The sequence below is a fragment of the Heloderma suspectum genome, chromosome 1, assembly GCF_057233095.1.
Source record: "Heloderma suspectum isolate Gila_16-S chromosome 1, 16-S_ref, whole genome shotgun sequence".
In the NCBI taxonomy this organism is placed as follows: domain Eukaryota; kingdom Metazoa; phylum Chordata; class Lepidosauria; order Squamata; family Helodermatidae; genus Heloderma; species Heloderma suspectum.
Genome location: NC_139458.1, coordinates 261066624 through 261089928, shown reverse-complemented (window position 1 = coordinate 261089928; position 23305 = coordinate 261066624). Strand labels below are relative to the sequence as shown.

At 42.1% G+C, this 23305-nt stretch overlaps 2 protein-coding genes across 6 annotated transcripts in view; one reads left to right on the top strand and one right to left on the bottom strand.

Annotated features, from left to right (window-relative positions):
* ZC3H13 (zinc finger CCCH-type containing 13) overlaps positions 1–3633 on the top strand; it is a 56161-nt gene extending 52528 nt beyond the window's left edge. For all 3 annotated transcript variants that reach the window (XM_084825883.1, XM_084825873.1, XM_084825864.1), the window contains exons 19-20: positions 1988–2151; positions 2753–3633. In XM_084825883.1, the coding sequence (XP_084682009.1) occupies positions 1988–2151; positions 2753–2920 (332 nt within the window). In that variant the 3' untranslated portion in view covers positions 2921–3633. The remainder of the gene's footprint in view (positions 1–1987; positions 2152–2752) is intronic.
* Positions 3634–4511: 878 nt separating this feature from the next.
* Positions 4512–23305, bottom strand: part of CPB2 (carboxypeptidase B2) — a 48690-nt gene continuing 29896 nt past the window's right edge. For all 3 annotated transcript variants that reach the window (XM_084825964.1, XM_084825972.1, XM_084825956.1), the window contains 8 exons: positions 23117–23225; positions 18087–18188; positions 15871–15975; positions 13436–13552; positions 9730–9820; positions 7696–7898; positions 5094–5178; positions 4512–4982 (listed from right to left, as the gene is read on the bottom strand). In XM_084825964.1, coding sequence (XP_084682090.1) covers positions 4798–4982; positions 5094–5178; positions 7696–7898; positions 9730–9820; positions 13436–13552; positions 15871–15975; positions 18087–18188; positions 23117–23225 — 997 coding nt within the window. In that variant the 3' untranslated portion in view covers positions 4512–4797. The remainder of the gene's footprint in view (positions 4983–5093; positions 5179–7695; positions 7899–9729; positions 9821–13435; positions 13553–15870; positions 15976–18086; positions 18189–23116; positions 23226–23305) is intronic.

Below are 23305 nucleotides of genomic sequence, written 5' to 3'. Positions count from 1 at the left end.
CCGTCCTTACCTTGATTTAATTTCTTCTCCCTCAGAGCCTTTTTTCTTTTTTACAGAAACAGCAACAAAACCTTGCTTTCTTTGTCCATTTTTTGTTTCTTCATTCCATTCTATCCTATGGCTGCCTTGAAGAAACACCCAAGAGGGAAAGCTATATAAAAGGCCTGATTTGAAGTTGCTTTTTCTCTTTCCTTGTTTTTAACTTTGTTGCTTTCTAGACAGAGCTGGACTGTCTTTGCAGACATTTAGACCTATTCCTTGGAGAATAGACCCAATGCTTTGTATGATTTCTTTACAGTAACGATGCGCTGCCTTGCATCTTCTGTTCCCAGCAAGTGTATGGTGTAGAATGATGGTTCAAATTGTTTTCTGGGAAACACTGTGTGAAACCCAGTTGTGTTTCCTGATGGAAAGACATCTTCCAGTGGTGCAGGTTCCACCTCCCCCCCCCCGCAGCCCCCCGCCCCCCAATCTGCTCTGGAGAGTTAGGGATGGACTGCAAGGGAGAGGAGAAGGCGGGGAATTCCTTTCTGTGCATGTGAGGCTTAGCAAGAATTCCTCCATTGAGAAGATTAGTAATGGTGGACATGCTTCCCAGAAAGGCAGCTTACCACTTGTAATCCATCTTCCCCTGCAAAGGGAGCATTCGGGATGTTCTAGGATGACCTCTCAATTCACTTGGGACAACCAAGATGCTCAGTAGACTATGATAGTGCTTCATGTGAACTGTGACTACCTTAGAGTACACCCCAGAATGCTCTGAGTGTCTGTGGCAGATGTTCAAGGGATTCTCAGCAGACAAATCTATGTGAAATGGGTTCCCTGAAGGTAAAAAGTTTCAAAACCACTAATGTCTATGTGATCTGTGTAATTGCGTTATGTCACATAATGTGTCTGTCACCTCAATTACTTGTTACGCTTAGTCCATTTTATGTAGTATCATACACAAAGTTTCATCTAGAAATACTGTATATGCTGTTGGCATTATCTCAAAAAATAATAGGTTGGGACCAAACTTACCCTTCTGTGAGTAGAAGGGCTCCTTCCATCCATGAAAGGCTTTTGATCCAGTGGAGGGATCCTGCTGGCGGAAGTGGGGAGGAGTTTAAGCCATTTTTGCCAATTTCCCCCTCCCCGTGCAGCCCCCCCCCCGCCACTGTTCTAGAAGGTCCCTCAACCCCCTAGAGCGGATCTTTGGAGGGCACAAAGGGCTGCAAGGTGAAGATGGAATCAGAAAAAGTTGTCTTCTCTCTCTTCCCTGCCCCCTTCTGCTGGCAGGAGCTTCCCCTGAGCAGAGCTCCGCTTAAGGGATTGCTCCCACCAATGGGAGCAAAGTCTAGATCCAAGCAGAAAGAGATAGAAAATGGTTTGTGGTATATCTCTGTGTTCCAGCAACATTTAATAATTTTAAACTGATACAAGGTTAAAACTTCCTGTGGGACCAGGGGCTGTGAGGCCACCCTGCATATTCCATTGCTGAAGTAGAACTTTTGTATTAGTCATTACACTCCCAATTAGTCTTTGAATGTAGTAGATAAGCTGTAATGCTTTTCTTTGGGTACTTTTGATAAAAACTTTGATCTGAGGATTTGAAATAAAGCTAGCGCAATACGAGAGTCTGTCATTCTTTTTTCTGCGCTTCTTCATATTTCTCACCATATCCTCACGTTCTACTTATTTCTAGTGGCATAGTGGACATCTGCTTCCTTTCCTCTAACGTTTTCTCCAGGCACTGCCTCCTGACTTCCTTTATGCTGCTTGCAAAACTGCTGCTCCCTCACCGAGAGAGCCGTTGCCTCTGCTAACCTCTTCCTAGCTCACTCATGCCAACTTGTTGTCCTCCATGAATCCTGACCGCCTTAGGAAACAGATGCTCATTGCTTTTGTTACCCTGTAAAGTGCCATGTATATCATCGATTTATAATAATGTCTGACCATTCTAAAAGAACTTTGAATACACACATATGTTTACGCTACCTCTTTGTAGATGCAGAGAACCTATTTGAACATGAATTTGGGGCCCTGAACATGGCTGCCCTACTGCGAAAGGAAGAGCGCTCTGGCCTGCTGTGTAATCTTGGTCCTTGCTGTAAGGCCCTATGCTTTAGGAGAGATTCTGCAATCCGTAAGCAGCTAGTGAAAAATGAAAAGGCAAGTGTATACGACGGGGCACTGGAACACAGAAATGTGTGTTTGACACTCAGTAAATCGAAAGTGACTTGGCTTTCTCTTAGAGACAGGTTTCTCTTGAATCGTCCAGTTATACAGCTAGCACATATTTCATAAGCCATCTAATCGTTAAACTTTTTTCTTTTACAAAAGCAGTGAGAAGTTAATAAATTAACAAATAATAGAGACTTTTAAAACCTGGGCTTATCGTGATGACATTTCATCTTAATGACTGTTTTAGAACCTCCATTCTCCTGAAATAATACTCCAAGTTTAAACTCCCTGTGAAAGTTATCACTTCCAGTAGTGCTGTTAAATACTCTTCTGATATTATTGTGCTCTTGTGTTACTTTGCTCGAATATAGTTTTCCCCATTTCAGATACATTACTAAATTTCTATTAAGCACAAGAGCCTTTGACACTTTGGCTTCCTATAAACTGGGTGGTGTATGTGGCTTGAAAGGATAATAGAGACTGCTTCACAAATGCTAGTGCTGTGTAACATCCTGAGGTTTGTAGAGTTATGACATATGAACCCACCATGCAGCCAGAACTAACTTGCATTCGTTCTCAATTCAAACAGGGCACAACAAAACAAACCTACACAAATCCTCCAGTAGTGGACAATGAGTTACTGCGGTTGAGTCTACGGTTGTTTAAACGCAAGACGATGCGCCAAAGTTCTGGACAAGAAAAGACAGAGGACACTAAACTTTCACAACCATATATTCCAGAAATATGCATGTCCTGAGCCAGTGTCTCCTAGGCCACATCCTTTGGTCTTTTAGCTGTTTGAAAATATTGGTGTTTCCATCTTTGTTCCCTTTTAAGTATGGCTGTGCTGGACGATGAAAATACTCTGTTTACAGATTGGGCCAGTTTGGACATAACAATAACTGGGAACAAGCAAGTGCACTAGCGGATGCTGCCTGATCGTTCCACTTTGCCCCTCCTACCTGTGGGAAGCCTCCATCTGTGGTTTGTTTAGTGCTTATGTCTAAACTGAGAGCTGTGGCTTGTTGCTCTCCTAATAAGCTTGAATCATAGATAGGCCAGTGTTTGTTCTTGGCTTATGATTCTGACTTGTTAGGAGAGCAACATCCCAGTTTGGACATAACCCTAAACAGACTACAAGCAGAGGTTTCCTGTTTAGCCATCCCTGCTGGCAGGAGGAGCCAGGTGGGAGAGGGAGCACCAGCACTCTTGCTAGTGCCCGATAAGCCATAATTCAGGCTTATAGTGTCTGAACCAGCCCATCGCAAGCATTATGTGATGGGACAACAAGGAAAGTATTTAGTGTAAAAAAAATTCAGATATCATTCTGCCTAGTTCACTGCATGTTTTATAACATTGCATTCTAACTTCAGATCTTATTTAATAACTCACTTGTATGTAAGAGTGTGAGAATGTCCATTTTTTGAGACCTGTTTTATCACCTGCCATTAAATTTTTAAGAAGAAAACAGTTCTGGATTTCTTCAGCTGTCTTTAAAGTTATGCATAAAGTTTCTTCAGTAAAATATGCTCATCAGTAAGATTTTACATTTACCGCTAAGTATGCTTCAAAGTTTGTACCTCATCCAAAAACATTCCGATGAAAAATACAATGCTTGATGACTACATACAGTCTACTTTTCTTGATGTGGGATCACTGGATCCAGACTTGTGCTCAGCGGAGTTCACTGGTGCTAGAGGAAGGGGATGGGGCAGTGATTTTCTCCAGTTGGCTCTTCCCCATGGGGCTAGGGGTTGAGGGGGGAGGGGGAATCTGAGAAAATTGCCACCCTGCCACCTTCCTCCAGTGGAAAGTCTCTGTCCTAGTTCCTTCCACAAAGGAGCAAGTCTGGATCCCACCCTGTATTTTTTACTTAGTTTTTGGTTGACACCAAAAATGTCCTGCTGATATCAGTAAGAATTATCCATTAGACCTCACCACCTTTACTTGGAATCTGTTGTGAATGGTGCCATAGTTTAAACAGGGTAGAAGCTAGCAATATTGTATGCACAGACTATTCTTATAGGTGTAGCATGAATACATTTTGTAAGATAGCTGCTTCTATCGTCATAACTGCAAGCACCTCTCCAACAAAAGTCAGAGTCTTTACTGGGCCAGTAAGAGCTAGATATGTTTGAGAGAGCATGGATGGGATGAAGAATCACCCCTTCCTTCAGAATAATCTATTACAATATAGATTAGCATGGAAATAATTCCTATGAAAATGAGATGGTTTGGTTTCCTTCACTGATATTTTATGGGCCCCTCTCACTTTCATTACTCAGGACATTTTAAAATAGCTTCTCACTGTGGAGCAGGAAATGAACTATCCAAGAAACGAGATGGTTATGTGTACTCTTTTTATCTCCATGTCACTTCGTTTCTCCAGCCACTCCTCCCAAGCTGTGTGCCCACCACCCTCATTCTGTCTACATTTCTGACAATTTGCATTTCAGTTTGTTTATAAAGCAATATAGAGAAATTAACAAGATTATCCTTGCATTAAAGGGTGGAGAAATACAAAGAGAAAAAACAAGTTTTTATTCAAATTTAAAATACCAAGTAACTTGAATTAGGGTAGGCGTGCAAGTTGACTGACGCAGTACTGTGCAAAGCTAAATGAAATACAGTGTTTCACATATTTTTAATAACATGTGAAGCTATTATTTTGATTCCAGTGAGTGCTTCATGGCAAGTTGGTTTAATGAGATGCTGAGGAAGCAAGAATCCATATCTTCCTCTGTCTTGAAGTTCAAAAGTGAAAGAATACTTTATCCCAAGGTCATAAGCCCAGTCATCTGAACCGCCTGGAGCTAAATCTGTGGGAAGAAGCCAGAAATGCTCATTATCCAAACCCAGCTCAGCAACCCTGTTTTGCCCATAGTGTATTCACAAACAGATGTATCTTACTGTAGCATGTATATACTTACAGATTGTTTGTGCACCAGAGCCTGCCAGATAGCGGTTTTGATATGTAAATTTAATAATATTAGCTACTTTGTTTGCCAGAAGTTGCTGAAAAGCAGAAAAATGTTAATTAGCCTTTAAAAACAAAAATCTTGACAACAGTGATTGTTGTGAATTTAGGCTCTAATTCCAGTTATACAATTGCACAAACAGGTCTGCATGGATCTAAGGATTTTGAAGTCTTGACACAGTTGTAAAAAAAAATAAAAAGGTGAGTCTTTTTTGCAAACAATTTGAAAACATTTAAAGTACAGCAGGAGATGGAAGTCAGCCAAAGAGAATAGTGATCCAAGACCTAGACTGAAATCCCAGCCAAGGTTTAGCATTATGTCTGAACCAGGCCATTGTGTGGCTCCCCCCCCCCCCCAATTACTGGCTCCTTTTGGTGATTATATCTAATTTTATTTTTCACTTTTTAAAATGTGTTTTCTTCTCACAAGAATTACTGTAGTCATTTATTTTGAGCATATATCCATTGTCTGAAATAGCACCCACTTTAGATTGTTTGGGCAGGGGGTGGGAGGAAACCTAAGCATGGGAGCAAATTATCTTCACTTTCTTTTAGCAAAAAGGTCACAAACTGACTGTAAATCCAAACTTAGTACTGTGCAGTGCCACTAGGTTTAAAGAAAACACTTCATAAGGTATCATAAAACTTGCACAAAAAAAATACCCAAAGTGATGTCTCTTGACTATACAGTGGTACGCTTTTGAGCATGAAATAAGCAAGAGCAATCTGTATTATCTTTGTTTCAGCAAAAGCATTTTAGCTAAGCATGTAGATTCTAGTGATAATACTCTGCAGATTCTTGAAGGAACCGATCAGGGTGCAAAGCACACCTGTAGCCAGTTCATCTAGATGTTTTTGTAACATTGGTATAAGATCAAGTTCCCAGCTTTGTAGCTTGATGAACCAGAGGCTTTCTTTCCATCAAGAACTTTTTATTTGGTTTTTTCAATTTTCAGTGGCTCCCAAAATACTAAATCCTTCTGACCATGTGGGCATTCAATCCAGTATTTTGCCAATTTCTTTCCATTCCTTGATATCAAAATTACAGCGGTCTCCCTCATTGATAAACCATCTCCCAGACTTCCCTATTTTGTAATCCATGCTACTTCAATATAGTATACCAAGTATAATTCTTCATATACAGTTGCATACAATTTATTCCACTTTATTGAATGCAGGGTAGTAGTATTCTAGACCAGAGGAGGGCAACTTTGGCAGGGGAAAGAGTCACATTAGAGGTTAAAGCCCCTCCCTCACCTCCAGTGGTCCTGATCAAGATCACATTCCCCACTGCTATTAGCAACAGGAAAACTGATCTTACAGAGGGGTGAGGTTAAAGCCTCCCATTCCACTCCACCCCTCAAGCAATCCTGATTAAGCTTGCTCTTTTGTGGTGAAGGCTGCAGACCCCTTCAGGGTTAAAGCCTGCTGTTAGCAGCTGGGAAACAGGTCTTACCTGTAAGGATTGCTGGGGTATGTGTGTGTTTGATGTTAAAGCCTCTCCCAGTGATCTTGATCCCTGCCATCCAGCTGATGACTGAGCAATAGGAGAATGTGGGCGGGGCTCCTGGGGCCAAATGGAGAGCAGCCAAGTCTGCCCACCTGTGTACTACACCATGGGTTGCATCCAATTAACTCCTCATGATGAAAGGATGGCTCCCATCAGCAGAATGGGGAGGGGGTGATCCCCCTGCAGCCCCCCCCCCCTTCAAATTGGGTTTAGGAGGAGCAGTAGTGGGAAAGTCTTGTTGAATGAATGGAAGTCTGCTCATGTGATGTTGGATTTCACCAGATATTTTCCATCTAGGCTGTGGTGCAACATGGCCTAACTGCTTATGTGTCATGTATATACCTACACCTATGGGAAGAGGAACAAATATTAAGATCTGGAGATCTGAATTTTATCGTCCTTGCATTAAAGTTTTTCAGATACTGTTTACCTTGAATATTTTGTACTTCATTTACACCTGCAACATGGTTTGGAATTTTACATATAACAAATGCATAGCATTTTGATCAGAATATCTCTGTTCCCTTAGGAAGCACCAACAATAATGCAACTTTATCCATTCACTAGCTCAATTCAGATGCAACGACAAGCTGGGTTGTCATAAGAATGAACTGTGTGTGTTGCCTCCTCTCCATGTGCAAGGGGAAGATAATTAGAAGCTTGTTTTTAGTTTTTATCAAACTGATGTCATTTCATTTGAATGTAGAAAAGTGCTTTATGCAAACCATATAGCTTGTTCTCAAACCAGGGCCCAAACCCATCGTTTGATCCAATGCTTTGCTGCATTTGAATGATCGAGCAAACCAGAAATGGGAGGAGGGAGCACACAAGCACGCTGAGAGCTTGCTGCTGCTCGTTCTCATAACTTTACTCCATAGTTTGTCATTACATAGGAATTGAGCCTGTGAATAAATGCCCCCAACGCTAGCATTTCATTTTATGAAGGAAGTAATTTCTGTGCACTTCCCAGAAAAAAAGCAAATCCCTACGCTGAAACATAGCTGGCCTCTAGGGTTGTATAAAACTTAAATAGTGGGGTTCTTACCAGCTCATCATGATCTTTACTTTTATTTTTAGTATAGGAATATGGGAACAGAACCATCTGGGAGTAAGAGTGCATTGTTATATATGCCTTAATATGATTCTTGTGCTTTCTGAGAAAATTGACCACAGCTTTTACTTCTGGTTCAGACTCAGGGTAAGGTCCACAGTATGTCTCTTCACACTCATCATCAGATGCACCTTTGCCTTTATTTAAGAAAGAAAATAAAAGTTGCTTATTTAACTTTGTTTTCTGTTAAAACTGTTGGAGCCAGTGGGAAACAAAATTAAGGAACATTTCTTATTCGGTATTTACGCTCAATATTTAAAACAACTAAGTATTCAGACATTGTAGGAACATTATTATTTGCACTTTTGAATAGTACTGAGAAATATGACCATTTTCTATGAACTGTGGGATACCTCTTAATGGGGCTTTTTCTGAAAGATCCAGATGCAAAAATAAATACTCTGATTTCTCTGCCTGCAGTATGGCTGTTTCGCACATGCCTCTTGTAGATTAGCACAATGTAAGAAAAGGGCAACTTTGGCTTAAGCACAGATTCTTTTTGTGAAGGTGAGAGGACAGCCTGCAATGGATTGTGCCTCCTGCTTTTTATCTAGGGCCTCAAATTCACATAATAGGGACTGCCTTTCTCAGAAACTGAGGAACCAGGAAAGAGGAGGGTGGCTATAGATTCTACTTTACAGATGTTTTCATATTCTCTGATTAGGGCAGCCTATAATGCAGGGGTGGGCAACTTGTGGCCCTCACATGTTTTGGCCTACAATTCCCATCAGCCCTAGCCAGCATAGCCAATGGTGAGGGATCACGGCAGTTGTAGGCTGAAACATCTGGAAAGCCACGCATTGCCCACTTCTGCTCTAATGGGATGTCTAACAGCAGTTGGATGGGCAACTGGGCCATAATGGTCACAACTGATCAAGAAGTATCTGGATGTAGCAAACATCTGCAAAAGACAGCTTGTGAAGACGCATGTACCAACTTTGCTATGTTTAAAAATGTGGATAGTGGTTTCTATCCTTCCAGGCTGGCATTAGTGGTAATTTTCACTTTTTGAGTTTTTGATATGGGGGCCCTTGCTATAGACAGACCTAGTACAGCTGCTGGCCTAGATCTACATCCCCAATTACCTGTGGGTTTATCACAAGAACTGCAGTGAACACCCTGGGAGATGAGGATGGATTGGGGGAGAGAGAATGAAAATGGTACTGATATGGGCAGTAGGCAAAGCAAAGGAATTTTTGGTGTGGTAATCTTGTTCTTATAATCGTATCTTGTTGATGGGGATGTGTTAGTATGCTTTCATCAAATCTACTGAAGCAAGGAACTCCCCCTCATTTATGACTTCCAGAATAGTCCTTCACATTTTCCTCTGAGGTTCTTCTTGGTCACAAAGTTATTCACGTATGTATATTAGATTTATTAGCCACCCATCTGTACTTCATGTTCAGAATTATTCGGTAGTTGCTCTATATTTTTTAGCATAGGAAAGGGAGGAATACGCATGTTGTCAGACTGGAACCATCAGGGAACCTTGATTTCTCTCCATGTCTATGAGATTCTGGATTACACCAAAAACCCTTTAAAACATTCTTTTCACCTTTACAGCCTAATAAGATCTTGTTTGTGCCCTTTAACGTACATACATTATCACCTTTGTTATGCTTGGAACTGTAATCTTTGGGGCTACATCATCAAAATGGTATCCACATGTCATTTTGTGGTTATATATATAGAGCTACCCAGGGTGCAATCCTATGCATGTTTAGACAGCAAAAAGGCTTACAACTGCCAGCATTCCCCAGCCAGCCATTTTTTTTCCATCTGAACTTGGAAAGAATGCGCCTTTACTGAACAATCTCATATACATCTACAGATAAGTAAGTCCCATTGAGTTCAGTGGGATTTATTCTCAGGTAAGTGGGTATAGCTTTGTAGCCTTAATAACAAAAACACATTTAAAATATATACATGTATATATTTTTAAAGCATATATACAAATATTACTCTTACCACACCAGCCTGCATCAAAATTTCTATTTAAGTCTGTACCAATGCACCGGTGGTTGTCATGCAGCGAACGGCTTTTTCTCCACATTCGATTCTGTAGATACACCCACCCCAAAAAATGTTTCATAAATATTTTAAGATTGATATCACCAATATTTAATTTCTACCATAAAACCAAATATATCACAGAATTGCACATCTGGAAAACCCATCTAGTTCAGGGCCCTGCAAAGTGCTCATCACCACCACTATTACGCAACCTAGATGGAGTCCAAATTACTGTGCTCTAAGCAGAGAACGAACTGTATTGTAATTACTTCTGATAAGGTGGGAAAGCAAACAAGCTCAATTGACTTCCTAAAAACGGTGGAAACAGAGCAGGAAATCTTGGGAGAATATTTTAAAAAGAGATAGCTGCTTGAAGAACAGTATTTACCCATTTGTTTCTTTGTGGTCTCTGTGCAGTGCTATAGTGGGAGTTTGATGCTGGACCAAGATTAATTGCTCTGGCATTGACCTCTATAGAGTAAGTGCTTCACAGTTCTAAGAGTGGCTCCACATATGTCCTCTGTGGGAACACTTTTGAGTACAGCTGTGGGAGCTGCCTGAGCCCTGATGTAGTGAGCCTTCACACCCATCTGACACTGTAGTTTGGCCAGTTCACAAGGAATGTTAATTGGCTGTGATCCACTAGGTTTATATCTAGGCTGGAGGTTTCCAGCTATGAAGTCTCCTTTAAACAAAGAGATTTTGAACAAGTCTGTTCTGTGTGGAAGACCAAATACTTGTTGATGTCTAATGAGTGCATAACACCTGCTTCCCAACTTATGAAAATGGTGTAAAGTGTACCCGTAGAAGGCATGTTGGTCCAATTCTGTATTAATACATGTTCTTGGTATACTTTGAGATTGCTTTTACTTTGTTTGGCTTGGTCCTCTTAGATTTATTTTCCCAAAGAGGAACATACTATCATAAATTCTCTTACAACTGTGAGGGGTAGAAACAGACTGTCAGGTCAGGGTATCTCCCCTTTTTTCTGAGGCCTTGTTGTGGAAGCAGCCAGGAGTGAGCTTTGGACATTGTAACTAGGGTTACAATCTTGCTTCCAATCTGAGAATACTTAGAAAGGGCTCTGTGACACTAGTACCATTGTAAGTAGCTAGAAAAAGCCTGTTAGATAAGCAGAGGGCAATATGAAGGAAATAGGTCAATGTCTGTCAATGATGAGAAAATAAAAGGTAGAAAAACTACAGACAAGAAAATGTTCCATTAAGAAGAAGAATGCTCCAGAATTCTGTAGAGAGACACTGAGGAGATATTCACCCTGTGATGATAAAGAAAGAACTGGCTTTGTCTCCCTTCCCCTCAGTGTGGTCATGGAGCACCTTCTGCTCGCAAGAAAAGCCCTGTGTGTATGCAGTTCCCAATACACAGGGCTGCCCCAAGACATTCTGCTGCCAGAAGCAAAGGACAAGTTGGCTCCTCTCCCCATTTCATGTACTGAAGCCAAGCGGACTAGCAACTGAATTGTACTTCACCACTGGAGACAGGACAGTCAGTGTCTTCCACCTCACCTGAGAGCAGCAGGCTAGAGGTGTGTGCAGGGCAGACTGTACATAGCACACAGTTCTGTTTTCAAACACCTTGCCACTGCTCCATGCCCCTAAGAATCTACATCACACACAGTTCTGTTTTCAAACACCTTGCCACTGCTCCATGACCCTAAGAATCTGCCACCTGAGGCATCTGCTTCATTGTGTATAATGGTGGGGCTGACCCTGCTAATACAGGACTACAGAAAGAAGACCAAACATTCTCCTATGTGGCTTCCGTACCGTTCCACTTATGGACCTGTGCCGGGCCAGCCCTACCATTAGGCAGACTGAAGCAACCGCCTCGGGCAGCAAATGCTGGAGGGAAGCAATGACAGTACCCTGAGTGTTCCTCCTGAGCCCCCTGACTATTCCTCTCTGTTGGAGGACAGAGCTGGGGGTGCCACGTGATCTTCCTTGTGTCCCCTAAGTTAGTCTGCTGCCCTCAGGCACAGTAGAGAACACTGTCCCATCACCAGTAGTGAAGTACGATTCAACTGCCAGCCCAGTTGGCTTCTGTACAAGAAATGGGACAGCACCATCTTGCCCTTTGCCTCAGGCAGCAAAAACTCTTGGGCCAGCCCTGGATCTGTGCCTTTGCTGGCCAAAGGACAGGAACATTCTAGAAAGCTCAGGCTGAGATGCATGCCAAAGGAGTGTCAAAGCAGGCTTTTCCCCTCTGCTCTCAGAAGTCTCCAAGCAAAGGCTCAGATACCAGCATTGATGGGTGCCCTCATAGTAAGAAATGACAGTATGGCTCGCCCAGCCCAGCCTCTTGCCCTGGGGGTATCTCTTCCAGGCGTCTCAACTTCTTGAGTCAGGGTGTGGGCAGACTTTTCCCAGCTTAGGTTTGGGGAGGTAACAATGTGATGGCTGGGAGGGGTATGGCCCTGAAGCAACATAGGTCAAGGGGAATCCAGCCCTCAAGCTCAAGACATTGGCCAGTCCTGAATTAGAGAAATGGATGGCTGTGGGGTGAGCGGACAGACCAAAAGTGCCTTCTTGCATGCCTTCATCCTACCTGAAGCTAGACTTCACCAATGAAGATGTCTATTAGAGAATCTGGATAATGAGTCAAATACATAAATGGTTTGTTTGCTTCCTTTAAAAAAAAAAACAAACCTACCCCTCTTCCAAGAAGTTGAAGGTGGCATGCAAGGTTTTCCTTCACAACAACCCTGTGAGGTAGGTTAGGCTGAAAGAAATATAATGACTGACCGAAAGCCACCCAGTAAGCTTTAAGTGTGTGGGGGTGGGCGTGGGCGTGGAGGAGGGGTTGAAGCTGGGTTTTCCCTGTCTTAGTCAAGTACTGCAAATCCCATCTTACAGCTCCAAATCTACAAGTTAGATTTGCTAAGTTATATGCAGTGAAGTAAGATCTTACGATCTGTGGAGGTGCACTCTGAACTCAGTCTCTTCTGTAGTGACTGAAGCTGAACACTAAATCTGAAGGCCAAGGCCTGGAATTTGCTTGCTCTCAAGAGATGAGAGACTATACTGATGTGAACCCCAGTTCCTTCCTTCCTTCCTTCCTTCTTCCATCCATCCATCCATCCATCCATCCATCCCTTTGCTATCTTCGGAGTTTACATTGGAGATGTCAGAGAAATCCACAACAGAATCAAATGACTTTGGATTTCTATGAATCCGATCCATGGTTGCCACAGCGGACTGACTTTTTCTAAGTTACACGGATTCCATGGACTTGTGGACCAGTTTTTTTACTTTCTGGAATTTTGCACAAATCTAGTCATAACAACATATGTAAAACACAAAACACCAGCCAAAAATGTGCATTTCCCACATAGGCTACAGCATAAAAATGCGCATTTTGGGGGGGATTTGTGCTTTTTTGCAAGTGTGAATTCATGCAAGTGCAAATTTGTGCAAAGGTGGGAAATTGGAAAAAAAATTGTCAATTAACAGACAACAGAATGAAAGGCATCTGACAATCCACAAAATGCACAAAATCCCTACACCCCTAGTTTACATTGACTCTGATAATTTGTCTGATCTTGGATAATGGATATGGGGGGAGGGGGGAGAAAGGAGGGCGATGGCTTCCTAAGATTCTGGACTAAGTTCCATTATGCTATTTCTAGAAAACTTGCACTTACCGTAGTCCATGTGTAGTCATAGCCATCCACATTAACTACCGGCATGACATAGAAATCAAGCTGCTGTAGAAGTCTTTCCATTGCTGGATCTCTGTTCCGCTGTAGAGACTGAGACACCTACAAGATTTAATGGGAAGCGTCTCATGAAAATGAAGTCTTCGCCACCTCTCTCCAAGTTATGATGCATGTTTTAGCCAGCAATTTTCAAAAATGAATGTATGCATTATTCCACAAGCTGGACTGGTCGGGTTATTTGTGGGGAGATTACAACTTATCCCCCCTCCAATTACTTTTCTCCTGCTCCCAGGGCTGGCGTCAGCACCTGGCATCCTTGGGCAGTTGCCAAGCATCCAGCACCCTGGTAGGGCCCACTTCTGACATTTGCTTTGGCCTACCTTAAAAAAAAACTGTTCTGGCCCAGGGATCCAAGCTGTGCTGGGTGGCTGAGTTTAGCCGCCACCCATTTGATTTTCCCACTGTGCCTTGGAGTGATGCTACATCAGTGGTGTTGCTGGAAATTAAAATAGTGGCTAGACCCAACTGCCAGGCCGTTCTCGGACCACTGCTGCCACCACCAGAAAAGTCCACTAGGAGCCACTGATGGACAAGAGGGACCACTGTGAAACAGTTTGCTTAGGGACCCCTCAGACTTGGAGCTGGCCCTGCATGCTCCTAACACTTTCCTTTATTCATTTGGGTAGCCATTGATGCATTGCCAAAAAGGAGGAAATGGATCACCAAAAAAGAGGACAAAAGAGGACACATGTTCCTGTAACATTTGCATATGTTCATTTAGAGAGAGAGGCACATTTAGAAATAATTAATTTTAAAGAGAAATACAGTACATCTAACCATAGTAAGGAAGACTGTGACCATATGACCTGTGTGTCTGCTCAGTCTGCTGCTCAGTGGTGGTGTTGATGGGCAATTTCAAGGCCCCTGCTCTCCTTTCTTTCTTTCTTTCTCTTCAAATTGGGCCTGGACTGGAGAGCGCTTCAAACAGAGTATGACTTCAAATAGAGGACTGTCCTCTGATAGCCCGTCAAATAGAGGACTGTCCTCTATACAGTAGGACACATGGCCACCCTAGGTTTTTTTTGCACTCTCTCCACTCAACACCTCTACTCCTTGATGTTTCCTTCACTTTTACTTTAGCACCCCACTGTCCGGTCTTATCCAGTTAACTGCCACAGCTTCTGCTTCTCCATCCTGGAAAGTATCAGGAGAAGCAGGCATAGCACTACCTCTTTACTCTGTCCACAGCAATGGCCTCAAGTGGTGGATAGTAAGAATCTGCCACTTGACAAGAAGGCGGGGGGCACAGTTCTACAATTTTTATATGCCTGGGGTAGGCAACCTTGTGCCCTCCAGAAATTCTAGACTACATCTCCCATCAGCCCCATGCTACATCTGGAGAGCACTGGGTGTGTAACTCGGTACACACTATCTACTTTTAGCTGTTTATTTTTTGTGTGTAAAGACAAAGGACCAGAAAGGGGCTTAAGAGTGTCTGATGGATTTGATTGCCACAGTTTACAAGTGTAAATAGGGCAGAAAGTATGACAAATGGGAGCTCTTCTATGTGCGAGACAAAGGAGCTGTAAGGGGTGGAATGCAGGGAGGGGCTTTCTTGGCTTTCCAATAAGGTTGCTGGGAGGTGGGATAAATTGGGAGGTAAGATAGGTTACATCCAGTGTGCTTGGGAAAGTGTGTCCAACCAGTTGTACAATGGATCAACGCCCATCCTGTCTAGTTGGGACCACTCAGGAATTTTACATAATTGATGCCTGTATAATCAAGGTTTTACTTCTTTGTTACTCTCCCATCCCCTCACACTTGATCTGTATCATGATCCTGCCCATTCTCCCTTGCTGCCCTCCCATGCATGGATGGGGCTCCCGTTCTGAGTACTGCCATGGCACCATCTCCCTTCATTCAAATTGCCCCTCAAAACCCAACTCTCCCAGGAGGCCTTTGGCTAAAATGAACGGCAGAATGCATGACTTGCATGCAAAATGTCCCAGATGCAACATTCAGTTTAAACCAGGGGTGGGCAACTTGTGACCCTTCAGGTGTTTTGGCCTACTACTCCCTTCCATCAACCCTAGCCAGCATAGCCAATGGTGAGGGATGATGGAAGTTGTAGGCCAAAACATCTGGAGGGCCACAAGTTGCCCACTCCTGGTTAAAACTCTTAATCCTCATTCCCAACTGTAACCAAGCTTTAAGTATGTGAACCTGCACCTGCCACTTCCCTTCCTGCCTTTGTCTCACCCTCCCTCCTTCTGTAGTTTTCCCTCTGTAAGCTCCTTGGGAACAGGGAACTATCTATTTTCTTCCTATGATATTCTGTAATGGACCTCCATGTACCCTGATGGTGCTATATGTGTATAAGTTAATTAATTGATTGTGAGGAAAATATGCCATCTACTTACATGTCCTATGAACCAGAGACAAAAAGCAGGAGCAATCCATTCCCTAGCATGGATACCACAATCTATCCAAATGGCATTTTTTGGTGTCCTCTGTCTATCTGAAAGCTAGTAAAAGAGTGTAAAAACAAAGTTTAGTTGTACAGCGTTCCCAAGATGTACCAGGATACTTGGTCATACCTTTTTTCTAAATAAATTCCTGTAAAGCATTATCCAGAATAATACACCACCCTTATTATGGTCTCACAATAACCAACGATGATTAGAATAATCACTACATAAAAATGAAATAAAATATGTATTACAAGAATGGCAAAAATCTGCATTGTGGGTGCTCTTTAATTTCCTGATTTGGTGGACAAAATAATTTTGTTAAGAGACACACTAAAACCTTGTTCAGTTATGTAGTAAATATACTGTGGCATCCAATCATTAACATATTGATTTGTAAATCCCTCCCTCTTGTCTCACTGAAGCTTACTTCCAGGTGCATTTCTGATCATTACAATGGCTTATGTACAGTTTCTTCACTTGAATTCCTTTCTCAGTCAAAGGAGCTAGTTAAAGCATATTAGCAGTGCAACCCTATACACGTCTACTCAGAATTAAGCCCCACTGGGCTCAATGGGACTTATTCCCAGGTAAGTCAGTGTATAGGATTGCAGCCTAAGAGTTTGTTGAAGTTAAAAGAGTTATACACCCCTCTACACCTATACTTATGTTCCCATAGTATAGCCACAGCTCCTCTTCACTTCTTTTCAAGGTGCTTCTCTCCACCATAGAGTGGGAAGGCTCTCCCTCCTTCTGTAGAAAGTAAGTCTATACAGCATTTGATAACATATTGATAGCACAATAGACAGAATACAGATGGAGTGCAGCTCACTGAAAACATGCAAAGACTTATGGGAAAAAGATCCACCCAAACATGGCTTCACTGAGAAGTCTCTTTGAGGGGAGAAAAGGTGTCAATTCCCTCTATAAATCCATATTAAAATATAGGTAGAAAATGTATATGAAGAGCACATAACTCAGTTCTGTAGGCTAAAACCAACATTACACAAATAGGCTTCTGCTCATAGAATGGGAATTTCCCTTCCCCTCCTCCCCTCTGCAGCCCCCCGCCACACACACTCCACCAGTCTGATCCTGAGGGTCACCCAACCCTCCGGAGCAGATTTCAGTCCACCAGCAGTGTGCATTATGCCAGTGAAAGCACACCATTGGATACAACCCTGTAAAAGTACCTAATGCTGAGTAACTTTACTAAATCAAACGGGTGGTCACATTTTAGCGCACAAAGCTCACTAGCTCTGTGCGAGGAAGTAATCACCACTGGAAATGCAGTTTCAATGGGCACAAACGGTGGTGAAAAGGACATTAATGTTTGACCATTCCGGCTTTGCTGCGTGAATCTACCAGTGTGTTTTCTGTACCTATTACATGTCAGTTCAGTTGCAATCAGGTGTACATGATTGCATGGGAGGGGCCATAGCTCAGGGTGATAGAACAGTGGCTTTGCACACAAGTCCCCGGTAGGGCTAGGAAAGAATCCTGCCTGAAACCCTGGAGAGCCACTGCTGCTAGTCAGTGTGGACAGTACTGGGCTAGATGGACCCAGGGTCTGATTCAGCATAAGTCAGCTTCCTATGTTCCTAACTGTCTACACACCAGCCCAACAACTCCAGAGCCAAGTGTCAGAATTTGCTGGATTCCATACCTACCTTGCTGCTTATTTATGAAATCTTTGGTAGTCATATGGTCAGGTGCCACCTGAACTACCAGCAGCACATGTATCTCAATATGTTTTCAAATGCTAGGCAAGCAGCTGCTTGAAATGATTTGTGTGTAGGACATCCCATCTCTCTTCTGAAAAGCAGAGAAAGGTGTGGCCAGCTCCTGCCCTGGTTCCTTTATGTTGTGTTTGGCCCATCTGCTGTTGAAGGAAAGAAATTCCACCACTCTGGAGCTTCTTCTATTCCTTTACATCAGCCTTCTCCAACCTGGTGTCCTTCAGAGGTGGGACTACAACCCCCATAATCTACAGCCAGCATAGGCACTGGCCATGCTGTCTGGGGATGGTGGGAGTTGTGGTCCAACACCTCTGGAGGGCGCCAAGTTGGAGTGGGCTGCTCCAAATGGTTATCCTATGCTGATGGGATTTTGCATAGGAAACTACATTAGGCATCAGGTATGGATGGGAAGTCCTTGATGAACAATACCTTCAAAATATAAAGTGGTCGTTTCTCATAGGAATCCCCAATGTGTATTTTTTGGATGATATCAGTATGTTGCGCAGCTATTTCATTCATCCAAAAGTATATCTGAAATAATAATAAAATGGTTCTGTTAGCATTGACGACTTCAGCAAAGGGGTGCTTTTATTTATTTTTATATAAATTATTAATATCCACCTTCGTTTCATCATGGAACCCGAGGTGGTATTATACATGGGGTAGCAAGGGTGCACTGACTATACCCAATCCTGCTTACCTTCAGCAAGGTGGCTACATCTTGTGCCTCAGATCATACCCTGGGACCCCAAATCTAGAATGTCACACAGTGATAAATACTTTTGAAAGTAATAAACATTTGGGCAGTTCATGATAGTGGGTACCAACAATGAGAAAAGCAATCATGGGAAAACACTGAGTTGGTATACTTTAGTCCTACCTCTGCAATATGGCAGTACCAATACTGGCTGAGCTTATACCGTTATTGTAAGGATTACCAAGAGAATGTATGAAAATGGGTTTATAAAGCACTAATACAAACAGCAAAACAAACCCAGATATTGTACCTCGTCATGTAAATAGTTGCTTGATTTTAAGCACATCTTGGTGCATGTGTGTTTTAAGGCCACAATCCTATGCACACTTATCATGGAGTAAGCCTCATAGAATCATAGAATAGTAGGGTTGGAAGGGGCCTACAAGGCCATCAAGTCCAACCCCCGCTCAATGCAGGAATCCAAGTCAGACCATCCCTGACAGATGGCTGTCCAGCCTGGTCTTGAATGCCTCCAGTGTGGGAGAGCCCACCGCCTCCCTAGGTAATTGGTTCCATTGTTGTATTGCTCTAACAGTCAGGAAGTTTTTCCTGATGTTCAGCCGGAATTATTAGACACTATGTGACAGAAATTCTGAGTATGCATGCACTATAAGAAATGTTGCATTTTAGCGCTTCAATAGTATATACTGGTTTTTTTTAAGCAATATATATCTTTCTCTGCTTTTAATACAGATATATCCTATAATTTACTACTGAGTAGTCATGTATAGGATTACACTGATCATCTCCAATCCAGCAGGTTCTTAAAGTATAATGTTAGATGTTGGGTACATGTACATGGAGCTTTTTTTAATTTTAATCCAATGAAACAGCTCCCCCCCCCCCAAGTCATTTAACAGAAGTGGAAACAAAAAGACAAGACAACACCCCCTAGACAAGATTAGCCCCTAAACAACCCAATGCTCTGGGTTCACACATCCTAATGGGTCAATCGTGGGTTGTGAGCTAAAGCAGTACAGGCGGGTGTGCAGGAGGCAGCATGTCTGTGCGTCCCCAACAACCCATCAATTTTTAAATTTTTAAACCAATGGGTTGTCATTATGTGTGAACAGCCCCATACTGTACTGCATTATGTTCCCATACAGGGGAGTGAGTTCAAACCATATATAACAACATTAATAAACTCATAAATAAACGTTTATGTGGGGGGGGGGGAAATAATGCTGCTTCCTAATTAAGAATCTGCATAAATTTATCTGCTACCTGTCATGGAATAAACTGAATAGAGCTTTTATGAGATCCTAAGCATGTTTACTCAGAAGTAAGTCCCACTGCATTCAGGTAAATTGATGGATCTATTTGGCGGCAAATAATACCACATTTCCACGTACAGAAATATCGGGGGAAACCAGGGGGAAGGTGCAGGACAGCTGCTGCACGATACCGACATCGTGTATTGCACGCAAGAAATACCATGAATGAAGAACAACAATCGCACCCCCAAAAAACCCATGTGAAGGAGCCCTTAATAAAATTCTCCAATCTATCCCTGGGCTAACTATTTGAAAGAAAACCGCATTCCATTTGTTGTCGACTACCATCCTGCTCTCCCTAATTACCACAAGATAATTAAAGATAGTTACCCTATTATATCTTATTGTGCTTGTTTAACCAAAGCCATTAATTCTCCAATGTGCACTGCATTCCGAAAACCACCCAATCAATGTTAGTTAAAGCTGCAGTTAAACAAATCTTTGCAACCCAGGATCATTCCATTGTAAATCAACCTGCAGGTACTTCCAAGCAACCACTTCTTTCAGGAGCACAATTACTAACAAAACTTGATGCATTAAACAACCATTAACATGTGCTTCTGCTTGTGTGGTTTACTTAACTGGATGCAACCCCCACCCCCACCCCCAAAAACCCCACAAGGATGTCGCATGCAATTTGTAGGGAAAACTACAACAGACCTAAGAACAAGAATCTGTAACCACAAATCTGTGATTCTTACCCAAAACTGGAGCAGCCACGTGCAAGACATTTCAAGTCACCTTCACATAGTCTCTCAGATGTACAGTTGCTTCCAATAGAATGAACAAAAGACCCTGATATACTTGACAAAAGGGAACATTTCTGAATCTATAGACTCAGAACTCTTAGTCCCAATGGCCTTAAACTGGAAGGCAATTTGTATACAGTGTACCATTCACATCTCTGTTTTTTCTCCTAAGGAACTTTTGTCTCCAGGCATTCCAAACTGCCACTTCTGATACACAGCTACTGATGAGGATGGAAGCTGAAATGTTTAGCTTAAAACATGTTTAATACTCTGTTGTTAGTCTTTTTATTGTGTGTGTGTGTGTGGGGGGGGGGTGTATAATCCTATAATTTACTACTGAGTATATATATATATAGGATTGCACTGATTATCCCCAATCCAGCAGGTTCTTAAAGTATAATGTTAGATGTTAGATACATGTACCCGGATTTTTTCCAATTTTACTCCAGCAAGAGAGCTTTTTTTTTTTTTTTTTAAGGTCATTTAATGGAAGTAGAAACAGAAAGAAAAAACCAACTCCACAGGGTGTATTATGAGTACTGGAGATTGCACAGTCGCACCAAGATAGTCCCCCCCCCCTTTTCTTCATTAGCACAGCTCCTTCCCAAAATGGATGCAATTGTTGGTTTGGCAACAGCAGTGGAGTCGGGGAAGGAGGTGCTAGAACTGGAGCTGAAATGGAAAGAAAACCCTCAAGTGTACATAAGTGTGGATCAGGTCAATGTTTTATTTTTGGTCTTATGTATGAGTTTGCTTTTTAACTTATATATGCAATGTACACATAATGTTATCTTACACATAGACCTGGGCTAGATCTATGCTAGTGCTTTTTTAAATCAGTACTGAAATACACTGATAACCGTTGGGGCACATTAGGCATCTGTAAACCACTTTTCTAATGTTATGTCCCACTTTTTATTCCATATTATCTAAAATACTGCAAAAGATGACATTGTCTGTGTGCTATGAGGTATAAATGAACAAGAAGGATATAGCATCACCATGATGGGATCGCACCAATATGACACAAGGTGTAGATCTGGCCCAGGCTTGCACGAAAAACAACCCAGACCATTGCTTGTTTAGGGACTAACCACTGGGTTGTTTAGTTCCTAAACAACTCAGCACTCTAGGTTCACACGTCATGCTCCACAACCTATGAATGGGCCAATCATGGATTATGCATACCCAACAACCGACTAATTTTCAAACTGATGGGTTGTCATTGCATGTGAACAGCCCCATACTATGCTGCATTATGTTCCATATACGGGAATCAGTTTTAAACCATATATAACATCATTCATAATAAACTCATAAATAAAAGTTTTCATAGGGAAAAAATGTTTCCCTACTGAAATTCGGAATCTGCATAAATGTATCTGCTATCTGTTGTGGAGTAAACTGAATGGAGCTTTCATAAGGTCCTAAACATGCTTACTCAGAAGTAAGTCCCACTGCATTCAGTGGGGATCACTCTTTAGTAAGTGAGCAGAGGATTGCAGACTGAAGAGTAGCTTTTCACTTGATGCTTTGTACCCAAGTACAAAATACCAAGGGCACTCCATCAACTGTGAAAAGTAGACGCAAGTATAAATAGCTGTGGTCCCCTTCAAAATACACAGAAGCAGAGCTCTCCAGCCCACCTCACATGCTTGGCTTGAATTTACTGAGTGGCAGCAGCAGATAAGTAGGAACATGCCATTTTTACATTCCTACAATGCCCTAGAGTGATGCTACATTGGAGCAATGTGGGAATTTCAAAATGGCAGGTATCTTGCAGATGCTCACAGATGGGGTGGTACTGCTCCCTGCTTCAGTAGCACGATTGCTACTGGTTGCTACTGGTAAGTGCGCTGGATGGGTGGGTGGAGGCAGCACCGATTGGCAGTTTGCTACAAGGAAGGGCCTTTGCACCTGAATATACAATCCATCAATTTACCTGAATAGCTGGTGCATCAACTTCAGGGAGTTGACACTGGTAATAGGGACCAAGTGCTCTTACTTCCAAGTCATCTTCAAAATATTTCTATTTGCTGTTCTGTTAGAATTCTACCCTAATTATTTGTGTTTTCTACACAAAATGCATTGCAGCAATCCAAATATCTAATTTACATCAGGCTAGGGAAGGGGCAGCTCCAGAATTAATTGTGGTGATTCCTTAGAAATTATGGGTGCTTCCAGACGAGGCTTTTATTATTATCCTGCCTCATTAATGGAATTTTATGGGGGGTCCAGATGTCATCATCTTCTATTTGTAATCCTCTCTTGTTTTCCGACCGCTTCTTCCAACTTTTGTCTTGCCATAGAAAACCTGTTATGGAGAAAATGTCAGAATAGCTGCACAATGCCATCTAATTAGAAGTACTGGAATCCCTCCATCTGGAAGCACCCTGTGTCACCCAGTTCTTCATAGTAAGTTTTGATATCTACTGTAGCACGCAGTTGTATTTGGTGATCATCTTGCTTATTCTTGAGGCCTAGCTGGATGTTATATTTTGTGTTTTAAGTTATTGGTAAGTGTCTGAAGTTGCAATCCTGTACCCTGGGAATAAGTCCCACTGAAACCAATTGGATTTATTTTCATAGTAGATATGCATAATATTGCGCTGTGATTGCACCTCAGCTTTCAGGACAAGGTGGAATAATAAAATGAACAATAGAAGAGCAATGTCTTACTACTTTTAGAGAATGATATTGTTCATAAAATGATGGAGAGCTACGGGGGGTGACTGTGTCATTGGCGGTCTGCGTCTCAATAATTTTGTGAACATCTTCCAACGCAACTCTAAACAAGAAACAAAGAGCATAAAGTTAAAGAACCCGGTTAAAATAGGTTAACTTGTTTTTAGTTTCATGCATGCATAG